The following is a 22,535-nucleotide window of genomic DNA, read 5'->3' on the forward strand; positions in this document are numbered from 1 at the left end:
CACCCGCCCACCCGCCAGCCCGCCCGCCCACGTGATAACATAATACATCCCCGTCTTCGACGGGCGTATAAAAATGGCTTCAAATTCATTGTATAAAACCGTTGTTTATAGTTGATTGGATTGTTAGTCATCTTTAAAACCCTTCTACAACATTCAGTGAACCTTTTTGAATTATAAGCATAATAATCATATCTTTAATCAGTTATGATTACATCTAAACATTTTTTGTAAACCATTTGATTACATTACTGATACACACTCTTATTCAATCCCAAAAAGGACCATGTTTTTATACATTCACTAGTGAACTGCTGAAACAGTAGAATGGTCATAATTAGCTTCTTTGACAATACTAAAACATAAATCCATAAAAAACTGGTGTAGTTAGCCTTATGTATATTTCATTTCTATTGTTACAGAGAATTAGCATACAATAAGTCATTATTCGTAAGCTGTATATCACAACTATTTTGCATACATGTTTAAAACTCTCTAAAATCAATAGTGTCTCCAGTACAGCCACAGCAGCCAGCTCTAGCTACACCCCTATACACAATGGAACAGCCCAGCAGCCTAGCCTACCCTGCAGGTCACCAGTATAGACCAGTTCAAGGTCACAATCATGGAGGCTGATCAATACAGTCTGTACATGAAAAAGACTGGGCAGTAATATAAAGGAACATCCGGATTGTGTAACATGGTGAGTATCGTAGCCCTTTATTACTGGTGGGTTTACAGGGACATTTCCATGTGTAATACTGTATGCATGGCCGGGGCCAGGGGCTTATCGTAAGTGTTGTCTTTGTTCTCATGTGAAGCCAGCATCCTATTTATCTTTGTGGTGGCAAACAGTGTTTGGTAGTACTTGCCTTACCCTTCCCTCTTATTTAGGCTGGGTTTGTCTAACTTTACCCTAGCATTAAATATATACTATCTGCTTAACTCAACTCTATATCAACTGTTAACATTTATATATATGCATTACATGCAAGTGCTATCAAAATGTAGCACAAAGTACTGAACACATTAAATTCCTGGAGTCATAAATTAGCTCATCAACACATACAAGGAAACCTTCTGATTTAATTCTTTTCACTGTAAAACTGCTTCACATTGTTATGAGACAAGCTATAAGGTACAGAACTGACAGACTGTATGTGTAACGATGAAACTAATTCTGACTTCAAAATCATTGATCATCAATTCAATTCTTCCTAACTTCTATATCTAAAATCATCACAAGCATTCCAATTACTGAAATGTTTGGCAGTCTCCTACTTTATAATTATTTATAGGCTCTTAAAACACACCATTGTTTAGGGTCATGACAAAAAGGGATAAATAAGTTTACCACTAAAATATGTACACTTACAGTAAATATACAGTAAATATCAATGACAATTGTAAACAGTCAATAAGAGATTTAAAAACTCTACAGAAAGTAAAACTAGCCAGAAGCACAGACCTTACCACATTGGTAATTTAACTTTTCACACAGTCGTGCCAGGAAAAGCAATGGTGCAAAACCTGCATACCGAGACAAATGCAGAAAGGCTGCATGATAATGAATTTTGATACATGATGCTTTGAAGTAAATGTATGGCCAGACCTGGTAATAAGGTTCCTGGTTGTGTCATGAATAAATCAAACAGGTAGTACCAGCCATCAACTACAATGTGTTTGATGACAGCTAGACTTGTAAAGGTATAATTTAAACATTGGTATTAGACTATTGATCTGAAGGTGTCTACATTAGTTGTATGGGAAAATGAACCGGTGTCATGTTAAATGTGTGAACGAATTATATATATGTTTCCTGATAAAACCCTGTCCAGTAGACAGGTAATCAGGACCACTGTCTCTGGGTTATCGTCTCCAGCAACTTCAAACTGACCACTGCTAAATAGGCATAGAAATGTTACTAGGTAATATCACCCCCAGGTTACAAAGAATAATAATATGTAACAATTTGCTATTGGAAGCTATCAAATCTTCACCAGAACAAAACTTGGGAACTACTGTAGTCATAACCAGTTGAGGTGGCTGGTTCTGAAGCAGAAATTGTTCATTAACTCAGAGTCCATTACAGGGGCCTGGCTGAACATCCAGACTATAAATACAAGGAAACTACACGAGGGTTTTTTGTGTTTCCTGGTCTTTGTCAGCTGTTTAAGAACTTTAAATTACACTGCCAGAGGCTCTTGGCACTGTCACTACCATCTGGTACAATTCATGTTTTTACCAATTTCAATAAATAGTTAAGGTTCTGACATGCAAATTTGAAAGTAGCTGCAGCCAAACATTCTATCATTTTTGTGTGAGAAATGCCTGGGAGGACAAGGTACACAGCTTAACTGACAATCTTATGAACATGACAATCCATACACAAGTGTAAAAGATGTGGATTAATTAGGTTGCCTTACAAGCGTCAGCTGTAGGGAATTACCCTTCAGCTCAGCGATAGGGCATCGGGCCGGAGAGTCGAGGGTCGCGGGTTCGAGGCACAGCGACGGCACTATCTTTATCACTATTTTATCGTCCAACTACACATGAGTAGATGTCAATATCATGCATGCAGGTAAATATATCTGTCCCACTGTCCGTTTATGTCAGGTGGAGATCTGTAAGTGCCAAACCCCTTTGGAGAAACTTTCAGTAAAATTATGTACAGAAACTCTAATCAGACGCAGCTGACTTAATGTTTTTTCTTTTATAGATCTAAACACTCTGAAAGTTATAATATAATTTGTAAACTCTCTTTTTACTCCACCTGTTTAGTCTGTCTACCAAATGACTTGACCATTTAAAGGTGTGACATATACCTGTGATTAATGACAGTCTGTAATGGTGTAGTGATACATAGCGTCCTGCAGCAAAACATTCAAACTAAAGATAACGATCATGTTCATTCATTCTCTGGAATAATATACATATTTGTTTTTTATATACCAGAAATGTTTTGAACATGTGATGAATCATGAAAAATGAGATTTGTTATCTATGTTGGCTTCAGTGAGGGATGTTCATACCAGAAAATATTTCTGACCAACCTGTAGTACACAAAACATCTACATATACATCACTGAAAATATAGCATTAAAGGCTTCTGCCACTTTTATTTTTTTAGTATCAAGTATATTGAGATTATATATATTCTGAAGTCCTCTAAAACTCCTGTATTATGTAACGTCTTGTTTGTGATACCCTTGTTTGTGATTCCCTTGTGTGATTCCCTTGTTTGTGATTCCTTGTTTGTGATTCCCTTGTGTGATTCCCTGGTTTGTGATTCCCTTGTTTGTGATACCCTTGTTTGTGATTCCCTTGTTTGTGATTCCCTTGTTGATTCCCTTGTTTGTGATTCCCTTGTGTGATTCCCTTGTTTGTGATTCCCTTGTTTGTGATACCCTTGTTTGTGATTCCCTTGTTTGTGATTCCCTTGTTTGTGAATTCCCTTGTTTGTGATTCCCTTGTGTGATTCCCTGGTTTGTGATTCCCTTGTTTGTGATACCCTTGTTTGTGATTCCCTTGTTTGTGATTCCCTTGTTTGTGATTCCCTTGTGTGATTCCCTTGTTTGTGATTCCTTGTTTGTGATTCCCTTGTTTGTGCGACAGGAACATTTAATGCTCCAGGTTGTTATGACAATAACTACAGAGAATGTTAGTATCAGGAGTGACAGTATGTAACCATAAACAATCATAACCAGGAAATCATTAATTACCCAGCAGCCTTACAACTGGATCACACTGGTGATCACAGTCCAGGCCAGGGGGCTGAGGAGGTCGTAAACAATGTGATTTATTTTGGTTCAGCATACTGATGCTGTGCTCCTATATGGCAACACTGGTAATGTGTAGGGGGTGCAATGTAAAGCTCCCGAGTTTGACACCAGCAGTTTTCTGTTTCTTTATTTCATTTAAAATTCAAACAACTATAATTCTGTAACATGCATTGCAACATGTGATTTAATGGAACACTTCTTTTGAAAAGGACTTAAACAAATATTTTCCCATAGTGACAATAGTGGCAATAAGTAACAATAAGAGGCAACAGTAATTGTACAGTTAATTTGTACCTAACACCTGCCTTACAAACACCAGACATGATTTAACACCAGTCTTGCTGTCATGTAGCAGCATCAACATACTTGATTATAAACCATTTGATCAGGGATAAAACCCCAATCACAGTTTGCCAGCCTAATCCTGTGAGAAGATCAATCTAGAACGAGGACAGAATTGATTTTGAGATTTGAATGAGTGAATGACTGATGTCATTGGTCTGTCTCAGGGCGCCACAAGTAACGACAATTTCCTGACTGATCATCCGGCTCTGCTCAGTTTAATTTCTTATATTGTATTAGAGTTTGATACTGTGCTCAGACTTATCAGGAAGGATGAACGAGTATGTATATATATACCTGTAATGAAAACACCAGTATAAAACAGAACATCTTTGTTCTGTTTGTTAGATATATATTCATATATATATTTACCATCGTAACACTGATAATAAGCTGTTAGATTTATTAAAATATACACTGTGACATTCAGAGAATATATATTCAGACATTTGCTGGAGGGCACATTTGTCTTTTTCTCACAGTAAATTGAAGCAGTTTACCGCAGTAATGCTAACAATCCCCCTGGTTGGTAGGATCTTACAGTAAATAGAAGCAGTAATGCACACAATCCCCCTGGTCGGTAAGATCTTACAGTGAATAGAAGCAGTAATGCACACAATCCCCTGGTCGGTAAGATCTTACAGTGAATAGAAGCAGCAATGCACACAATCCCCCTGGTCGGTAAGATCTTACAGTGAATAGAAGCAGTAATGCTAACAATCCCCCTGGTTGGTAGGATCTTACAGTGAATAGAAGCAGTAATGCTAACAATACCCCTGGTCGGTAAGATCTTACAGTAAATAGAAGCAGTACTGATAACAATCCCCCTGGTCGGTAAGATCTTACAGTGAATAGAAGCAGTTTGCCGGAGTAATGACAACAATCCCACTGGTCGGTAAGATCTTACAGTAAATAGAAGCAGTTTGCCGGAGTAAGATAACAATCCCACTGGTTGGTATATAGCTAAGGATTTTACAGTAAAACGAAGCAGTTTACCAGATTAATGACAACAATCCCACTGGTCGGTATATAGCTAAGGATTTTACAGTAAAACGAAGCAGTTTACCGAAGTAATCGTTATAATCCCCCTGGTTTGGCTCCTACCCAGTAATGCTATATATATATTGATTTATGGTGATGCTCCTTTCAATATTTGATGACCAAATACTGGCCTACATGATAAATGTGGGTAAGGCTGACAACTGATCTAAATCTACATATACCTACGTGTGTATATAGGTTGCACCAGTGGGGCTCCCAAAGACAAGTAGGTATATAAACTGCCTACGTAGTTACATATGGCCTTTCCCCACGTAGTTACATATGGCCTTTCCCCACGTAGTTACATATGGCTTTTCTCCACATAGTTACATATGGCCTTTCCCCACATAGTTACATATGGCCTTTCCCCACATAGTTACATATGGCCTTTCCCCACGGCCAGGTCTGTAACAATCATAGATCACAAAAACTTACTGCCCCAATGTGTTCAAGGTGAATTTATAAATCCGATAATGATTGTCAATAGTACATAAAACTATTGATGCATTCAATCATTTTAAAATATGAAGCTTTTTATGTCGCACTAGAACATGTATGCATGCTTCCTTGGTTGGATATTAAGTATAAGCTTTAGTGACATTACCTTACAAAAGCTGTGAAAATAAGGAATAATTCAGAATGCAACTGAAAATCATATTTTGGTGGTTTGATGAATCTATTTATCATAAAATATCTCAAATAGAAGTTGTACAATCAATTATTTGACAAACATTGATTACATTTTGTATGTACTCAAGACTAAAATGGTTGTATGATATAGTTCTCTGGACACAGAAGTAAAGTGTCTTCAACAATAGCAGCAGTATCACCAGTATAAATTGGCTGTTACAGTCACCCCTATGAGTATGACTAAAACTGCAGCAATTTCTTCAGTAGTGTTACTCATATTACATTTTTCACTAAAACTATTCATGTTTTTATTTTCACATTAAATGTATTAGAAAATGTCTTAACTCTTCATCAAATTGAAGATTTTAAGATTTTCTTAATGATCACCTTATCTAGACCTAGTGTTCAGGACAAGTCTGCACACAAAGCACATGTACACATGTACAGTTACAGCTCCCCTGTAGCGTAGACATATGGCAGCATTTATAATTACATCAACATAATATTGAGCACACTGCACTCCAACAGTGAAGACATATATCAGAAAATGCTTACATCACACACACAATCCCATACATAATTCAACATCTACCAACACAATCAGTACAGATACAGAGTGATGACCTTACAACCTTGACCTGACCCCTCCATCATCACATGACTGTCAGAGCCGACTGTGTGTTAAAGGACCATATGTAAACTGGAGCACATGTAGCAGTGGTTGGACTACATGTAGCAGTGGTTGGACTGTGGCATACCACTATGGTGATCAAGAGATGTGTGTTCCAGGGAGTACTCCTGACATTGTGTATAGGTAGGCAGAAAGCTAGAGGATGATGGCATGTGTGTGTAGGGATGGTTGTAACTGTGTATGCTCTCATTACAAAGTACTGCTACTCGTTACAGTCCTGTACAGCTCACTGTTAGTATGTACATGTGGCTCAGGTTTATTGTACTGAGTGTAGATACCAGGAAAACAGATATATATCACACATTATCAGGTAAAAGTCAACAACGATAGGTACCAGATAGATAGTTTATATCTAAACAAACAATAGAAAGGACTGTTTGTATATCTCCATCAACAGGGACTGGTTAGGATAACTCTATCCTCATGAGGGGAGGGTTTCAAACTGCTTTTATGGACTTTGATATCTGACATCAAACCTCATAAATAACTATATTTCATTTTATTTGAGGCCTGATTCTTGAGTTTGTTCAATCCTGATGTTATCTGACGTGTTGTCTGACAAAGAAAGACTGCAAACTTCTGGATAGTGTATGCAGTTTGGGTGATTGGAGTATCATCTGCTCTCTACAACTTCTACTCTTGTAGAATACAGAGCTGAGTAGGATAGAGAGGTCTGATCAATGTTGAGTGCCTGTACACTTCACCTCTCTGTAGTAGACCACACAACACTTGTCTATGTACTTTCCCTGCCCAGAATACCTGTAGATGTAAGAAATCATCTTTTCCATCCTTATATTTGACAAGCTACGTAGGGACAGGAGTAGCTTTAGGAAATTTCATGTCGTCTGTGAGAGGATTAACATGTCCTCTACAGCAAATGTCCACTCATGCACCTCCCCGTGTAATCTACAAGCAAATGATTTCCTGTATATAAACACAAGAAAGGATGCTTTAGTTATTTTCAGATGTGAAGTGCTTTGAACCCTTATGTACCAGTAGGTCATAACATATGATGGGGCATGTTAACCACATCACAGACTTCAAAACACAGACTGGGGACCACTTCCTCCATAATGTACATAGGCCTGTCATCAAAACACAGACTGGGGACCAGTTCCTCTGTAATGTACATAGGCCTGTCATCAAAACACAGACTGGGGACTAGTTCCTCTGTAATGTACACAGGCCTGTCATCAAAACACAGACTGGGGACTAGTTCCTCTGTAATGTACATAGGCCTGTCATCAAAACACAGACTGGGGACTAGTTCCTCTGTAATGTACATAGGCCTGTCATCAAAACACAGACTGGGGACTAGTTCCTCTGTAATGTACATAGGCCTGTCATCAAAACACAGACTGGGGACTAGTTCCTCTGTAATGTACATAGGCCTGTCATCAAAACACAGACTGGGGACTAGTTCCTCTGTAATGTACATAGGCCTGTCATCAAAACACAGACTGGGGACTAGTTCCTCTGTAATGTACATAGGCCTGTCATCAAAACACAGACTGGGGACTAGTTCCTCTGTAATGTACATAGGCCTGTCATCAAAACACAGACTGGGGACTAGTTCCTCTGTAATGTACATAGGCCTGTCATCAAAACACAGACTGGGGACTAGTTCCTCTGTAATGTACATAGGCCTGTCATCAAAACACAGACTGGGGACTAGTTCCTCTGTAATGTACATAGGCCTGTCATCAAAACACAGACTGGGGACTAGTTCCTCTGTAATGTACATAGGCCTGTCATCAAAACACAGACTGGGGACTAGTTCCTCTGTAATGTACATAGGCCTGTCATCAAAACACAGACTGGGGACTAGTTCCTCTGTAATGTACATAGGCCTGTCATCAAAACACAGACTGGGGACTAGTTCCTCTGTAATGTACATAGGCCTGTCATCAAAACACAGACTGGGGACTAGTTCCTCTGTAATGTACATAGGCCTGTCATCAAAACACAGACTGGGGACTAGTTCCTCTGTAATGTACATAGGCCTGTCATCAAAACACAGACTGGGGACTAGTTCCTCTGTAATGTACATAGGCCTGTCATCAAAACACAGACTGGGGACTAGTTCCTCTGTAATGTACACAGGCCTGTCATCAAAACACAGACTGGGGACTAGTTCCTCTGTAATGTACACAGGCCTGTCATCAAAACACAGACTGGGGACCACTTCCTCTGTAATGTACACAGGCCTATCATCAAAACACATACATTCAGTACCTATACTAACAACTGATATAGCCCTTCTTACACTAGACATTACAAAGTCATACAGTCCCTACTATGACAGGGGATAGAAGTGACAGCCCCAATGGAGACCGGGGATATCAGTAATTTAGCCCCTACTAAGACAGAATATAATTGATATAGCCCCTACTTAGACAGAACGCCATTGATATAGCCCCTCCTAAGACAGGACACCATTTATATAGCCCCTACTAAGACAGGACACCATTGATAAAGCCCCTACTAAGACAGGACACCATTAATATAGCCCCTACTAAGACAGGACGCCATTGATAAAGCCCCTATGGGGACACCAGTTAGTAAACTGTTTAATGTAGCCCCTTATAGTCCTCAGACATAATAAAACAGTAAAATTAGCATATCAGACAATGGAAGTGAGAATAGCCATCAACTGAACTAGATATAGGGCTAGGAGAACACTTATTCCTGTACCAGACAATTATAAATATATGTCCTAGGAAAGCTATCCAGTAATGTAATTATTACAAGTTATACAAAACAAACACATTGCTCCCTGAGAAATCCTACCATGGAATCACAAATAATGAAATGAATGTTTGTTCGATTTCTATGGTAAACACATCTACAAAGTCATTTCATCAGTCGTTCACCTGTCCCCTACCAACTGACTCATGTGCTCCAGTGAGTTAATCAGCCTTATATAATTAGCTGTTAATTACATTCCAACAGCACGTGGCCCTTACACAAGTTCTCCAGCCGTTAACATTACCACTGATTGTATCACAGTCTGTGTCTCCTGGCATCTTCCCCCGACACACGACAACAGTTTTTTACAGAGCCTTTAATGTCAAACATCCAAGGCACTTTTAAATAACACGCCAAGATAACAAAAACTAGGAATGTTTACATTGGTATGGCTATGATGCATCAGAGACATATTTCCTGATATAACAAGGGTAACTGACTGATTCAGTGCCTGCGAGTCGATATGGACGTGGAATGAAAACAATATAATAAACTATCTACAGACATGTTTGTATAATTAGGTAAATAGTAGGCTGTAACGATAATATTACAATGGTAGTCAATAGTACAACCTATTAAACATGATGTCTCCTGGGTCAGTCTCCCAGTAAACAGTGCTACACAGCATTCCCTACTGTCACTTCAATGATATCTAGGATTATAGGGCCATTAATAATGAATTTCTGGTCATCATCAGTGACCAGGTATACTGTCCAAAGTAGGCCGATCAACAAACCATGTGTTCTAAAGGCTGGAGCTACAAACAAGTACCATATCTACACCAACAACACTAGATAAGGCTGGAGCTACAAACAAGTACCATATCTACACCAACAACACTAGATAAGGCTGGAGCTACAAACAAGTACCATATCTACACCAACAACACTAGATAAGGCTGGAGCTACAAACAAGTACCATATCTACACCAACAACACTAGATAAGGCTGGAACTACAAACAAGTACCATATCTACACCAACAACACTTGATAAAGCTGGAGCTACAAACAAGTACCATATCTACACCAACAACACTTGATAGGGCTGGAGCTACAAACAAGTACCATATCTACACCAACAACACTTGATAGGGCTGGAGCTACAAACAAGTACCATATCTGCACCAACAACACTAGATAAGGCTGGAGCTACAAACAATACCATATCTACACCAACAACACTAGATAAGGCTGGAGCTACAAACAAGTACCATATCTACACCAACAACACTTGATAAGGCTGGAGCTACAAACAAGTACCATATCTACTCCAACAACACTAGATAAGGCCGGAGCTACAAACATCTACACCAACAACACTAGATAAGGCTGGAGCTACAAACATCTACTTCAACAACACTAGATAAGGCCGGAGCTACAAACATCTACACCAACAACACTAGATAAGGCTGGAGCTACAGACAAGTACCATATCTACACCAACAACACTAGATAAGGCTGGAGCTGGTGTAGTTGACCTTACACAGATAGCATCACACAGCCAGACATGTCCGATGTCAACCAATCTTTCAAACAAGTTTATAATTCACAGACAAATCAGTTAACTGAATTAACATGACATGCTTATAGTACAGTTGTTTGATTTCACATGATCAAACTTTTACAGAACTGTATCTGGACTGAACTTGTTGTTTTTTATTCTAACCGCCACTGGTTTACTTTGATTTTTATTCCCACCGCCACTGGTTTACTTTGTTTTTTATTCTAACTGCCACTGGTTTACTTTGATTTGGCTATGGTTCAGAATTCACAGATTCTGACCATGATTACAGAAAAAATAAAAACCTCACAAAAAATAACTGCTTTATAAAGAATTTGAAAAGACTTTCACTTAAAATGTTCATGACAACATATATTTCATAATGTAATAGTAACATCAAATGTTTGATAGATTCCTCAAAAAGGAAAAAAGAAAGATATATATCTGGTGAAGTAATAGGTTTATACAATGTATATGTTATAGTCTAAGTAGATATGTTTTACTATCATTCTTTAGATGTGAACAGGGCACATATCTGTAAATGTCAACATTTAAGGTAAAGTTTAAGATTTGCAGAACCAGAACCATGTAATAACTTACCACAAGGTAAATCATTTGAGTGAGAGGGGAGTCTAACCTGCCTATGTTAGCACACTGATTCATCAGATAACCTAGAGAAAGGGATGTCATCAACAAGAATGTACTAATGTACAGAGTGACAGACCAAACTTATATAACACTGAATTTATTGTTGTCGTACAAATAAGATTTCAAAACGCGTGAAATACTTATATCTAATAATGATATTTCATGGGCAGTTTTCTAATATAATATATTGACAATTTCAAGCTTTATTTTTCCTATCTTATAAGTCGGTGATAAAATGGCATTCCTGTTGAACATGTAAGTTTAGTGCCCAGGTTACTGTAACATGGATCCTATTCGCTGTAACACAGATCAACTATGTTCTTGAGGCATATGGCTATACAATTAACATCAGCTGTAGAGGCAGGTACAAACTAACCAGGACAAAGCTTTTAATGGGAAACACATGCTTCAGATAGTAAATATCGCAAACAAAAATTATCGTTCCTCTCAAAATTTATTTACAGAGATGAAGATGGTGTGTCAAACACGTTTTGATAAACGTTGTTAATGAATAACAGAGGAAGCGGAAAATCGTGTTAGATACCGGAATATCTTGCCCATAAAAAACAGGTTTCATAGCAACAAAAAGCACATGCATCCACTGTCGGTGGACGGAGGGCCTGATTACTAACTAGACTAGTTATATTGGTATCTCTGATGGAGATCCTTACATCATGTGCACAACCAAGCATGTTATGAAGTACAGGGTGGAACCAGGCTAACTTCACTGGGCCATTATTGATTTTATAGAAAGGTTATGTATATATCGTTACTGTAGAGTTCCTACCCACATTTAAGGTCATTTAGTCTACAAGGTGTCACTTATCCTAAACAGTGCTTTATCTATTGAATCAGAGCCCTATCACAGGAAGCTCCTGTTCTACAGTTTGTTACTTAATGAAGATGGACTTCGTTTTTTGTGTAACGCTCCTATTTAGACTTTGAACAGCTCCTGGGCCAGCAGGCAAAGGGCAGATAACTACATCCAGCTGTGTTTACAATGGGAATCAGATTGTCCAACACCATCCCCTACCAGTGGTACGTTTGGGATAAATGTCTGACAATCAAATCCTTACTCGGTTCTTTTAATAGCAATTAATTAACAAATCAGTTACAGATAAAAAAAAATAAGAAGGATAAAAAAAGTTAAAATTTCCTGGTGGGGATGTCAATGTATTGCCGTTAAAGCTGGTGGGGATGTCAATGTATTGCCATTAAAGCTGGTGGGGATGTCAATATATTGCCATTAAAGCTGGTGGGGATGTCAATGTATTGCCGTTAAAGCTGGTGGGGATGGCAATGTATTGCCGTTAAAGCTGGTGGGGATGTCATTGTATTGCCGTTAAAGCTGGTGGGGGTGTCAATGTATTGCCCTTAAAGCTGGTGGGGATGTCAATGTACTGCCGTTAAAGCTGGTGGGGATGTCAATGGATTGCCATTAAAGCTGGTGGGGATGTCAATGTACTGCCGTTAAAGCTGGTGGGGATGTCAATATATTTCCATTAAAGCTGGTGGGGATGTCAATGTATTGCCGTTAAAGCTGGTGGGGATGTCAATGTATTGCTATGAACTACTGAACCTGAGGCTGTGGTAATGTCTATCATGCTACAGGACTTATCAGATAAAAGATCTATCATACTACACGACTTATCAGATAAAAGGTTATCAGCTATCTGATAGTATGTGTTATCTACCGGGAACAATGTCCATAGGTTATATATAACGCACAACTCATCAATACCATCCTCCACACAGTACTGTCAATAAGTCAGATGGACTTTCAACTCGTACAGAATATTACAAGTGAATCTACATTTCACATTTTCAGGGAGTATCAATCTTCCTGGGGATCTACTGTTGAAAGTACACTCGGTTGGTGTCGCAGCCTGCTACGTTCTAGTTTATGAACAAGCCTTGTGGGAAAATGTCTATAAAATAGGTCAAGTTGCAGCATATGGATATGTTCTTACAGGACAAGTAAATATTTATATTGGTTTTAAATGCAGCCACCATCTCTCCTATGACACTATATGTGTAAACATTGAGACACTGGGATAGAAAGTCAGTAATTCTTCGTCTTCAAGGTAATTATCTAATCTATACCAAGCTATTTAGTAGTATTACAAAATTTTACCTACTAAATTTTAAATTGAAACAGACTTATCTCTTTATGAACTGCTAAGTCGCTGCATGATCAAAATTATCAAAGTAATTTTAAATTTGATTTAAAAATCATCTCGGAACCCTGAAACATTTCCATACTTCATATCGAATTAAATTCAGTCATTGAAAGTATCATCTGATAACCTGCTTTTGAAAAACTGCAAAACCAGTTAAATTCCATAATTTTAGAACATGATCAAGTTCATTGCAACATTGTAACTGCTCTTCCCTATCCCCCCCCCCCCCCCCCCCCCCCACACCCTTATAAGCTGGATGAGGTGTCAATCTCTATAAGCATTAGGAGCACATTGATTATTGAACTATGTCAGTCTCTGTAGAAAATATGAAATCCATAGAATTATTATTTACTTAATGTCTCTTGTTCTTTCAACCATCTGTCTCTGCCTCAGATTCGTAAAACCTACTTTTTCTCCGATAAATGAGCGGATACGACCTTGGTCTACTTGTACTAACAATTGATAGTAACCTGGTCTGCATAGGGTCTACCAATGACTGGATCTATAAAATATCTTTAAAATACAAAAAGAGAAATCAATTGTGTAAATAGACTACTAATGACTTCGACTCTTTACAATATAAATCCCTTGTGTTACTGACAGTGATGAAGCTTCAGTAGGCTTATAACAGCAGGCATACCAAACTGTGAACTTAGCCATCTCTCCCATGGTGAGTTTATAAACAGGACAGCATCCTGGAGATAAGACTAGATAAACACTTCATGGAATTACTAGCCACCATTATTTTCAGTTTAACTTGACTGCTTAAATTGTAGAAGACAACTTGTTGGATTTGCTAAGATGTCAATGGGAACTATCATAAACAGTGAGCCGCATTTAATTATTATCTTCTTTTTCAGCTTTGCTGGTAGGTTTTCTAAGGCTTGACTAAAAGTATGATAAATGACTACAGAGAAAATCTTGACAAATCACAAACTTGGGTCCAGATAGAAGCTTACTATGTTTATACTCTTATTAAAAAAAGTGGATGTTTTGAACAAACACATTTTGAAATTAATCATTTAATTTATAGGTATAAATACAAATTAGTTTTCAAATTATTGAACTGTATGACTGTTGGGTTATATTATTTAGACCTGACATCAAACAGAAGCAGAATTATGTCCTCTATATGGAAACAGACACATGTTTCTTGATGCATGTCAATCACTGCTACAGTATATATGGTAAACAATGATTGTTTTGATCTTATTCACCCAGTAATTTGTGGTTACTGTTGACCATCTAGCTACTTGCTGGTAGTCTCCAGGTTATATAGATGGTGCTTCACTAATTCCCATACACAAACACAAGTTGATAACGAGGACATAGGGCTTACAGACAATTATCTTAACATGGCCCTTCACTCATCAGAACATTACCATAAAGTCTTCAAATTAACTATTAGGCACAGAATACTACATCTCTGTTATATATATATATATTTATTAGCACAAATAATCATTTTCCGTTCTCCTCTGTGTTTTTCAGAGTTGTAACCCCTAGCGATGTGAGGCAGTACAAGTGAGTGTTCCGGTGACATGGCTGAGACACGTTCAGGCCCAGCCAGTTGGTAAGGTAGTCACCATGGAGTGGCACAAGGCACACTTGAGGAGCGTATTGTGGCAGGCGATGGCCTTGCTGCTGCTGTCTCCCTACTCCACACAGCTGTGTCCAGACCAATGTCAGTGCCATGGTAACAACAGTTCAGGGCAGGTCAAGGTCAGTTGTGCTGACCTCTCCCTCACAGCTGTCCCCATTGGTCTTCCACAGAATACCACCATTTTGAATCTCCATGGTAACCTCATTTCTAATCTGAGCCAGGACAACCTAGACAAACTTCCAGAAGGACTAACAGAAATTGACCTTGGCCATAATAAAATTACAGAAGTTGGTGAAAATTTTCTTCAGAATTTGAAACAGCTGACAAAATTGTCATTGGACTCTAATCAAATACAAGTAATACAACCAGGAGCCTTCCAGCATCTTCACAGTCTAAGGAATCTAAACCTGGCTAAAAACCAAATGGAAATGCTGCAGGCAGAGCTATTCTTTGGACTTACTGAGCTACGCCTGCTGAATCTTAGTGAAAACTTTGTATCAAATATAGAGAACAGTACATTCCATGAACTTGACTCCCTGATGACGTTGGATTTAAGTTTTAACAAGCATCTGTCTCTTACCAACACAAGCCTGTTGGGCTGCAGTGGAGTTCACACACTATATTTACAAGGAAGTGAACTAGATGCAATAGCAATTCAGGCGTTGGACGGCATGAAGTCTCTCGTTTATCTTGATCTCTCCCATAACAGTATTCCGTATGTGAACCGATCAACATTCCCAAGCCTACAGTCGTTACAACACTTAGTCCTAACTAATAGCAGTATTGGTCAACTAGAGCCAAATGCATTCTATTCTTTTCCTGAACTGGTGAATTTGACGCTTGACCATAATCCATTCAAGGAAATAGTTGGTGGTACATTAGCGGGACTAAGCCATCTGGAGACCCTTTCCATCAGCTATCTTCCTCACCTCTACTACATATACAGCAAAGCTTTTGATAGTTTACCCAGTCTACGAGTTCTGTTGATCCACAACAATCCGCGACTGGCATACCTCCACTACAACTTATTCCACGGCTTACACAGACTTACTTATCTTGATTTGAGCTTTAATAATATCACTCGTGTTCATGAAAATGTGTACAGTAAGTTCAAGAGTGTAACAGTGGATGTCAATGGGAACTACCTCTTGTGTGACTGTGAACTAGATTGGATACTACAAACAATATTTTCTTATTCCACTGACCTTCGTGTGACCTTCCAGAATGTGGATAAGCTTAACTGTAGTTTTGAAGACAACTTATCAGATGAATATCCACTGTGGAACCTATCCACCAGTGACTTGAAGTGCCATAACCTATCCACAAACTCTTCACAGAACAACTCCTTACTGTTCTTCCCCATCGGGAAGTCTGCAAACTTATTGTGTGATGTCGAAGGTCATCCCAGTCCAACCATCACATGGATTCTTCCTCACAACAGACAAATTTCCTTTCACAACTCGCATCTACTTATCCACAAGGAACATACAGCTAAATCTGAGATAGATCAGAATATTATGTTACATAAACGTCCCTCGTGGCATAACTCAGGAAGTTACAGATCAGATATCGAGAATCATCCCGACAGGATTATTGTACTTCAGGACGGGTCTCTGTACATTGACTACATAATGCGAAGTGATGCAGGCCCATACTCCTGTGTTGTTCAAAACTCACGGAGCAAGTTTTCCATAAATTTTGTTCTCAGGTTAAACTATGAGATTATCACAGAGGTAAAGATAATGAGTCTATTTGTAGGGCTGGCATGTGCTGCTTCTTTCTTTATGTTGAATTTGATATATGCATTCACATCTGCATTGGCACGCCGTTGCATAAACCAGCGTCGTCGTGATGCCATTTTGAAACTTCTTGAGAATCTAGACCAATACAAGTCATCACAGATGGGTCGACTTCGTGAGAATTATAATGGTCAATTACAGAAGATCAGGGATACATACCACCAGCGTTTGGAGCGAATCAGTACTAACTACACTTCCCAGGTGTCCCGCCTCCGACAAGGGGCCAGCCACCTACGCGAGGGTGCCTCAAACAAAGTAGGCACTATAAGAGGCAACTATAAATCTGTGCGTGACAACTACAACAACCAGCTGGGGAAGCTGCGCGATTACAGCTCCCACCAACTGGAGCAACTGCGTGACATGTACAGTAACCAGGTCCTAAAGATACGTGATTATGGCTCACTTCAGCTAGGACGCTTTCATCACAAGTACAAGCTACAGCAAAAACATGTCATCAAGCTGCTGGAGATGATGAATGTGGACAATTGTCGTACTGTGTTTGACACAGAATGTGTTCAGGCTGAGTCCATGATACTGTCAGACCCGAACCTGGACCCAGCAATATTGTCTCCTGTGGACATGATCAGTGTCAGTGATGAGGAATATGTTACAGCAACCTCCGAGTCTTCCTCTCGATCTAGTCAGGAACACTTGGCTTGTGCACACTTACTACAAAATGAACAGATGTCAGGGGAGATAACTGCATCCACCTCTGGATATTCTCCTGCTTCTGAGGAAATGAATCTGTCAAGTTCAGGATACATTCCTGACAAACCTATAGCAGACTATGATGTAGATAGTGAGGGGGGTAGTCAATACAACAGGCCACATATTGGTCAGGACTCGTCCTATGTCAATATTCAAATGATAGATGGTAGTGAGGATTATAACATGGAATATGATGGTGATTATGATGAGGAAGAGGAGGACGCTACTGTGTGAATGTACTTATACAGATATATATGCATGGAAATGTCTGTCTGGAGATACAGGAAAACTTTCATTAAACCAATTGTTGTGTAAATAGCTTTAATATTTAAACATAATCAACTGCCAATATATATTTTGAATCATGGTTAAAAAATGACAAATGACAAGTTGTTTTTTCTTTACAACTATGTATAACTGAGCCATGAGATAAAGGGTTAAGTTTCACCAAAATTACTTAATTATTACCTTTCTATGGTTACTGTGGGGACTTTTATGGTCTAAAACTTAAGTTTTGTACAACACCCTGAAATGAATTGTAGCTTCAGAAAAAGATTTGTCCGTTGATACAAATGACAAATACTAATGGTGTGGGGGCAAATCAACGATATATAAAGGCTGATTTATAGAAATCAAATATCTATACAGATTCTTACACATAAAATAGTCAGAAATCATATGAAAATGGGGTATCTTCTTTTGTATTTCGTACCAAGGAGATGGGGTAATTGATCGATAGATAGATAGGGTAAAGGGTCATGGAGGTTAGGGAAGGGTCATAGAGAACAGAGTGGGGTCAGTGGACAGGAAGTTATATAGGTAGGGAAGGGTCACAGGAGAGGGTCAATTATTTAAGTTATATTTTACCTATCAGAAATAAACATCGAAATGTGAAAGCAATATCAATGTTCGATGGCGATGTTGACCATGTGATGTGGAAGTTGACCATGTGATGTGGATGTTGACCATGTGATGTGGATGTTGACTATGTGATGTGGATGTTGACCATGTGATGTGGATGTTGACCTTGTGATGTGGATGTTGACCTTGTGATGTGGATGTTGACCATGTGATGCAGAAGTTGACCGTGTGTTGTGGATGTTGACCATGTGATGTGGATGTTGACCATGTGATATGGATGGTGACCATGTGATGTGGATGGATGTTGGCCATGTGATGTGGGTGTTGACTATGTGATGTGGATGTTGACTATGTGATGTGGATGTTGACCATGTGATGTGGATGTTGACCATGTGATGTGGATGTTGACTATGTGATGTGGATGTTGACCATGTGATGTGGATGTTGACCTTGTGATGTGGATGTTGACCTTGTGATGTGGATGTTGACCATGTGATGTGGAAGTTGACCGTGTGATGTGGATGTTGACCGTGTGATGTGGATGTTGACCTAGTGATGTGGATGTTGAACTTGTGATGTGGATGTTGACCATGTGATGTGGAAGTTGACCATGTGATGTGGATGTTGACCATGTGATATGGATGTTGACCATGTGATGTGGATGTTGACCTAGTGATGTGGATGTTGACCGTGTGATGTGGATGTTGACTATGTGATGTAGATGTTGACCTTGTGATGTGGATGTTGACCATGTGATGTAGATGTTGACCACGTGCCCACTGTGTAACAGTTGTCTGTAAAAGCCTTGTTGATCATTTTGTATGCTAGTGCAATAAGAGTGGAATCAGCTAGTCATTACACCAGACGATTGCCATAGTAACCAGAAGTTGTCCTCGTTTAGAGATTGCTACACTGACCAGTTTGTTTGTCTACTTCTACACTAGTCCATACATGTTATTTTATATCTACAGTCTATGTCTAGTCTTCAATATCTCATTCTTACTTCTCAATTTTGGTAGATTCACGATGGAAAAGGCAATTATACTTCAAACATTTTTAAAGCACTTATTAATGTCATCAAAATAAATGTATACTTAATTCAAAGCCTTCAAAGAAAATGGGGGGGATCTTTATTGTTGAGAAAATGTACATTGCTTATCATTGAAATCACTGTGAATATCAAATTTTGACATTTTTCTTGAATGTTTTAGAGTGAAATGGAATTATGAAGACCTTTTTTACTAGAGTTTCTTATATGTTTATTCATCCTATTTCTCAATTAATTCTTTCTATCAAATTAAATTTATGCACATTTTTTAATTCAAACTTTGTCCAGTATGTGTTCAACTTGATTAAAGTAATATTTTCTTTAATTTGATGTTACTTCCTGATATCTGACAGTGACTTGTAAACGGTGACATGTTAATGATGTAAAATCATATATGTAGGCCCTCTATATCTAACAACAATGACAACATATCAAACTAGGGCACGTAGAAAGGCAGAAATAATGAAACAGAAAGAAGAAAAATTATATGATGTCGGGCAATGAGAACTTTCTCATTGGCTGATGGAACTGGAGTAAATTGTAAGCAAGTTCTGTTGAACATGACCTGATATGGATTACTGTCAACGTGATTACATTAATGAACATATTATTTGTAAAAGATGATTTTTTAGAGTTTATTAAGTGTGTTGATTGGAAAGTAATGTTGCACTTGTTACATTTTGTATCTAGTCACTGATAATGACCTTGTCTCTGATGCTGAATATGCAGAATACACAGATTGAATGATTACTAGTACGACCTGTATCTGATGCTGAATACAGAGATTGAATGGTTACTAGTACGACCTGTTTCTGATGCTGAATACGCAGATTGAATGGTTACAGGTCGTACCAGAGACCATTCAATCTGTAGATTCAGCATCAGATACAGCTCGTACTAGTAAACATTCAATCTGTATACAGCATCAGATTGAATGGTTACTGGTACGACCTGTATCTGATGCTGAATATACAGATTGAATGTTTACTAGTACGACCTGTATCTGATGCTGTATACAGATTGAATGGTTACTGGTACGACCTGTATCTGATGCTGAATGCACAGATTGAATGGTTACTGGTACGACCTTTATCTGATGCTGAATACAGATTGAATGGTCACTGATACGACCTGTATCTGATGCTGAATATACAGATTGAATGTTTACTAGTCCGACCTGTATCTGATGCTGAATATACAGATTGAATGTTTACTAGTACGACCTGTATCAGATGCTGTATACAGATTGAATGGTTACTGGTACAATCTGTATCTGATGCTGAATACACAGATTTAATGTTTACTAGTACGACCTGTATCTGATGCTGAATACACAGATTGAATGGTTACTGGTACAACCTGTATCTGATGCTGAATACACAGATTGAACGGTTACTGGTACGACCTGTATCTGATGCTGAATACACAGATTGAATGGTTACTGGTACGACCTGTATCTGATGCTGAATACACAGATTGAATGGTTACTGGTACGACCTGTATCTGATGCTGAATACACAGATTGAATGGTTACTGGTACGACCTGTATCTGATGCTGAATACACAGATTGAATGGTTACTGGTACGACCTGTATCTGATGCTGAATACACAGATTGAATGGTTACTGGTACGACCTGTATCTGATGCTGAATACACAGATTGAATGGTTACTGGTACGACCTGTATCTGATGCTGAATACACAGATTGAATGGTTACTGGTACGACCTGTATCTGATGCTGAATACACAGATTGAATGGTTACTGGTACGACCTGTATCTGATGCTGAATACACAGATTGAATGGTTACTGGTACGACCTGTATCTGATGCTGAATACACAGATTGAATGGTTACTGGTACGACCTGTATCTGATGCTGAATACACAGATTGAATGGTTACTGGTACGACCTGTATCTGATGCTGAATACACAGATTGAATGGTTACTGGTACGACCTGTATCTGATGCTGAATACACAGATTGAATGGTTACTGGTACGACCTGTATCTGATGCTGAATACACAGATTGAATGGTTACTGGTACGACCTGTATCTGATGCTGAATACAGATTGAATGGTTACTGGTACGACCTGTATCTGATGCTGAATACAGATTGAATGGTTACTGTTGTGACCTGTATCCATTGTTGATTACACAGCTTGGACGTTTACTGTTATGACCTTTATCTGTTGTTGATTACACAGCTTGGACGTTTAGTGGAGTGCTAGTCCAAAGGCATATTTTGAAAAATTCTACCAACCTGACCTTTATTTTCCTAGTAGATATCGAAAATTTCTCTAGCTTCGACATAAAATCTACCAGCTCACGGCATCAGGCTAATGGAACTGTACACCCCTGCCTATGCGGGCACGGTCAGACTGGATGTTTATCTTTACGACCCTGTATCTATGTACAATTTCTCTATGTGCCAATGTCTTGTTTATTTCAATGTTTTGTCATGTGAAGTGCTTAACTTATTAAACTATTGATGTACAAGTTTGTCTTGTGTCAATTTTTTTATTTTAAGACTCAAAACAAGAGGCCCAATGGGCCTGCATCGCTCACCTGGTTTTAAACTCACACTTATAACCTTAAAAATGATCTAAAATAAAGCTACAGGCAAAATATCAGTTTTTATGATTAAAATTCGTTCAAAAGACCCGGTTATTTTTTTTTAAAACATTTCACCCCTGCGATTGAAAGTCGAACAAAGTCATTATGTTGAACACATTGTATAGCCTTTCATCTCAGGATGCAACTTGCAAAGTATAAACATCCTGGGACCCATGGTTATTCATAAGAGGTTGTTTAAAGATTTTAAACAAATTTGACCCCTGTGACCTTGAATATAAGTCAAAGTCATTCACTTTAACAAACATAGTAGTCCTTGATCCCAGCATATGCTACTAACTAAATATCAACATCCTGAGCCTTTTGGTTATTCAGAACAAGT

General features: G+C 38.6%; 2 protein-coding genes across 6 annotated transcripts in view; one reads left to right on the forward strand and one right to left on the reverse strand.

Moving 5' to 3' along the window:
• Positions 1–22,535, reverse strand: part of LOC110457226 (putative oxidoreductase GLYR1) — a 60,017-nt gene that overhangs the window by 12,425 nt on the left and 25,057 nt on the right. The gene's annotated exons all lie outside the window — the stretch shown is intronic.
• On the forward strand, positions 595–18,827 carry LOC110457225 (leucine-rich repeats and immunoglobulin-like domains protein 3). 4 transcript variants are annotated; one of them, XM_021508397.1, is made up of 2 exons: positions 595–700; positions 15,052–18,827. In XM_021508397.1, the coding sequence occupies exon 2, from the start codon at positions 15,148–15,150 to the stop codon at positions 17,902–17,904; it is 2,757 nt and encodes a 918-aa protein (XP_021364072.1). In that variant the 5' UTR covers positions 595–700; positions 15,052–15,147; the 3' UTR covers positions 17,905–18,827. The 4 variants fall into 4 exon arrangements, with proteins under 4 accessions (XP_021364072.1, XP_021364074.1, XP_021364071.1 ...); XM_021508399.1 differs by lacking the exon at positions 595–700 and adding an exon at positions 701–789; XM_021508396.1 differs by lacking the exon at positions 595–700 and adding an exon at positions 6,444–6,606.

Source organism: Mizuhopecten yessoensis, unplaced genomic scaffold (genome assembly GCF_002113885.1).
Source record: "Mizuhopecten yessoensis strain PY_sf001 unplaced genomic scaffold, ASM211388v2 scaffold9049, whole genome shotgun sequence".
Classification (NCBI taxonomy): Eukaryota; Metazoa; Mollusca; class Bivalvia; order Pectinida; family Pectinidae; genus Mizuhopecten; species Mizuhopecten yessoensis.

What these genes read in the sequence shown, in the direction of transcription:
- LOC110457225 (XM_021508397.1), top strand. Translation starts at nt 15,148, where the DNA reads ATGGAGTGGCACAAGGCACACTTGAGGAGCGTATTGTGGCAGGCGATG.